This window comes from Bison bison, unplaced genomic scaffold, assembly GCF_000754665.1.
Source record: "Bison bison bison isolate TAMUID 2011002044 unplaced genomic scaffold, Bison_UMD1.0 scf7180017845453, whole genome shotgun sequence".
Classification (NCBI taxonomy): Eukaryota; Metazoa; Chordata; class Mammalia; order Artiodactyla; family Bovidae; genus Bison; species Bison bison.
The window spans coordinates 25284-26882 of record NW_011476026.1 but is presented as its reverse complement, the minus strand read 5'-3'; the positions used below and the strand labels follow the sequence as shown (position 1 = coordinate 26882).

The 1599-nt window shown below is 68.2% G+C and overlaps 1 protein-coding gene across 1 annotated transcript in view; it reads right to left on the bottom strand.

Moving 5' to 3' along the window:
* P2RX6 (purinergic receptor P2X, ligand-gated ion channel, 6) overlaps positions 1–1599 on the bottom strand; it is a 10784-nt gene that overhangs the window by 4225 nt on the left and 4960 nt on the right. Inside the window, exons 4-6 of the mRNA XM_010834769.1 lie at positions 331–406; positions 74–170; positions 23–25 (exon numbers count right to left, since the gene is read on the bottom strand). Of these exons, the coding sequence (XP_010833071.1) occupies positions 23–25; positions 74–170; positions 331–406 (176 nt within the window). The remainder of the gene's footprint in view (positions 1–22; positions 26–73; positions 171–330; positions 407–1599) is intronic.

Below are 1599 nucleotides of genomic sequence, written 5' to 3'. Positions count from 1 at the left end.
GTGGAGGGGGGATGTGGGAGGCAGGCTCCGTGGTTGGGGGTGGTCGGGGGGTGGGCACAGGGCCTGGGGGGCTTACACGGGCACAGCACCGCTCTCCACTGGACACCAGCCCCGGATCTCGCAGGTCCTGTGGGTCCCATTGAACACTATGCACTGGCCCGTCTTTATGCCTTGAAAACACGGGACAAACCCCAGGCCCTCGAATCTTCATGGGGCCTGGGCAGGGGTCGGGGGAGGGAGGCTGACATGCAGGACAGACGCACACCACTCAGGGTCCCCTGGGCCGGAGCCCCCCAGCCTGGGGAGGCCCTGCAAGGCAGGCCTGCTTACCGTGGCTGTGCGTCCCCGTCTCCCCCTCGGGACAGTCCTGGTCAGCCCAGCAGTTAGCCAGAGGGATGGACGGGTGCTGAGGGCAGAGAGCAGACCGCCAAGGGCCTGGAGGGGCCTCCCTCGGGGACCCTGCCCTGCAGGGCAGGGGGACACACCCCTTCCTGCCTTAGCCCCTTGGGAATCTCTGAGTTTGGGGGTACCCGAGAGCCAGAGGCTGCAGATAATCACGCAGGCAGCAGCTCCAGCGGGAGACGGGTGCAGGCAGAGTTCCAAGGCTGAGCAAGACTCCTGACCCGCTCCTCCTGGGGGGACGGGAGTGAGGTGGCCAGGCCCAGGACCTCTGGTCCAGTTCAGAGGACGGAACAGGGGAGGTGACACGCGGCGAGGAGGGTGAGGGCGTGCCGGGTGGGGCGCTGGGCAGTGACGGAGGGCGAGCCCCGTGGGAGGGCCTGGGAGCACACAGGCTAGCCGCGTCCCTGCTTCTTCTCCTGTGAGACGGGGCGCGGCTGCCTGCACACGGGGACCGGGTTTCAGGGGTCAGCCAGCAGGGGAAGGGGGTGAGCTTTCCGGGGCTCCAGGCCCCAGAGGGAGGCACAGTCTCACAGACGCAGGCTTGCAGTTCTGTCCTGGCTGATGCTGGACACCGTTGCCCAGGGCACCCAGCTCAGGGCATCGTGGGGACACTGGTGGTCGGAGGACAGTGTGGGGCCACCTGCCCGGCCTCGAGGTCCCCACCGCGTCCCACGTCCGTTCCTCCTCGCCGCCTGGCTGGGTCACCGTGGGCACCCCCCAGGCCCTGTCCTCCTCCATCCGGCTTCCCGAACAGCCCCTCCCGAGGCAGTGGAGACGGAGCTCCCCTCCCCTGAGCCCCCTGCACCGCCGTGCCCCTGTGATCAAGACCAGCTCCTCCACAGAGCTCTTGGGATACCCCCCAACTCCAGTCCACTCAGTGGCTCCACCCCCACTGAGCAGCAGGTGACTCCCGAGATGCCTCGCCCCACACGGGGGACCTTGACACACGCATCCCCGTCTGCCTGCACAGCGTGAAGACCCCTGTTGAGCCTGGGGTCCAGAGGGAAGCCCTGGCCGAGCCCCCAGGGACTCCCAGCTGCAGCTTCTGCGCCACCCCAGGACCTGTCTTGGTGGCTGGGCCGTCTGCCCCAGAGCTGCTTGGTGTGTGCGGGTGGGGTTTTGCAGCCCCCAGGGGAGGCTGGGTGGGTTTCTGAAGGCTGTGGCACTGCTCTTAGGACCAACCCACCAGGACCCCCG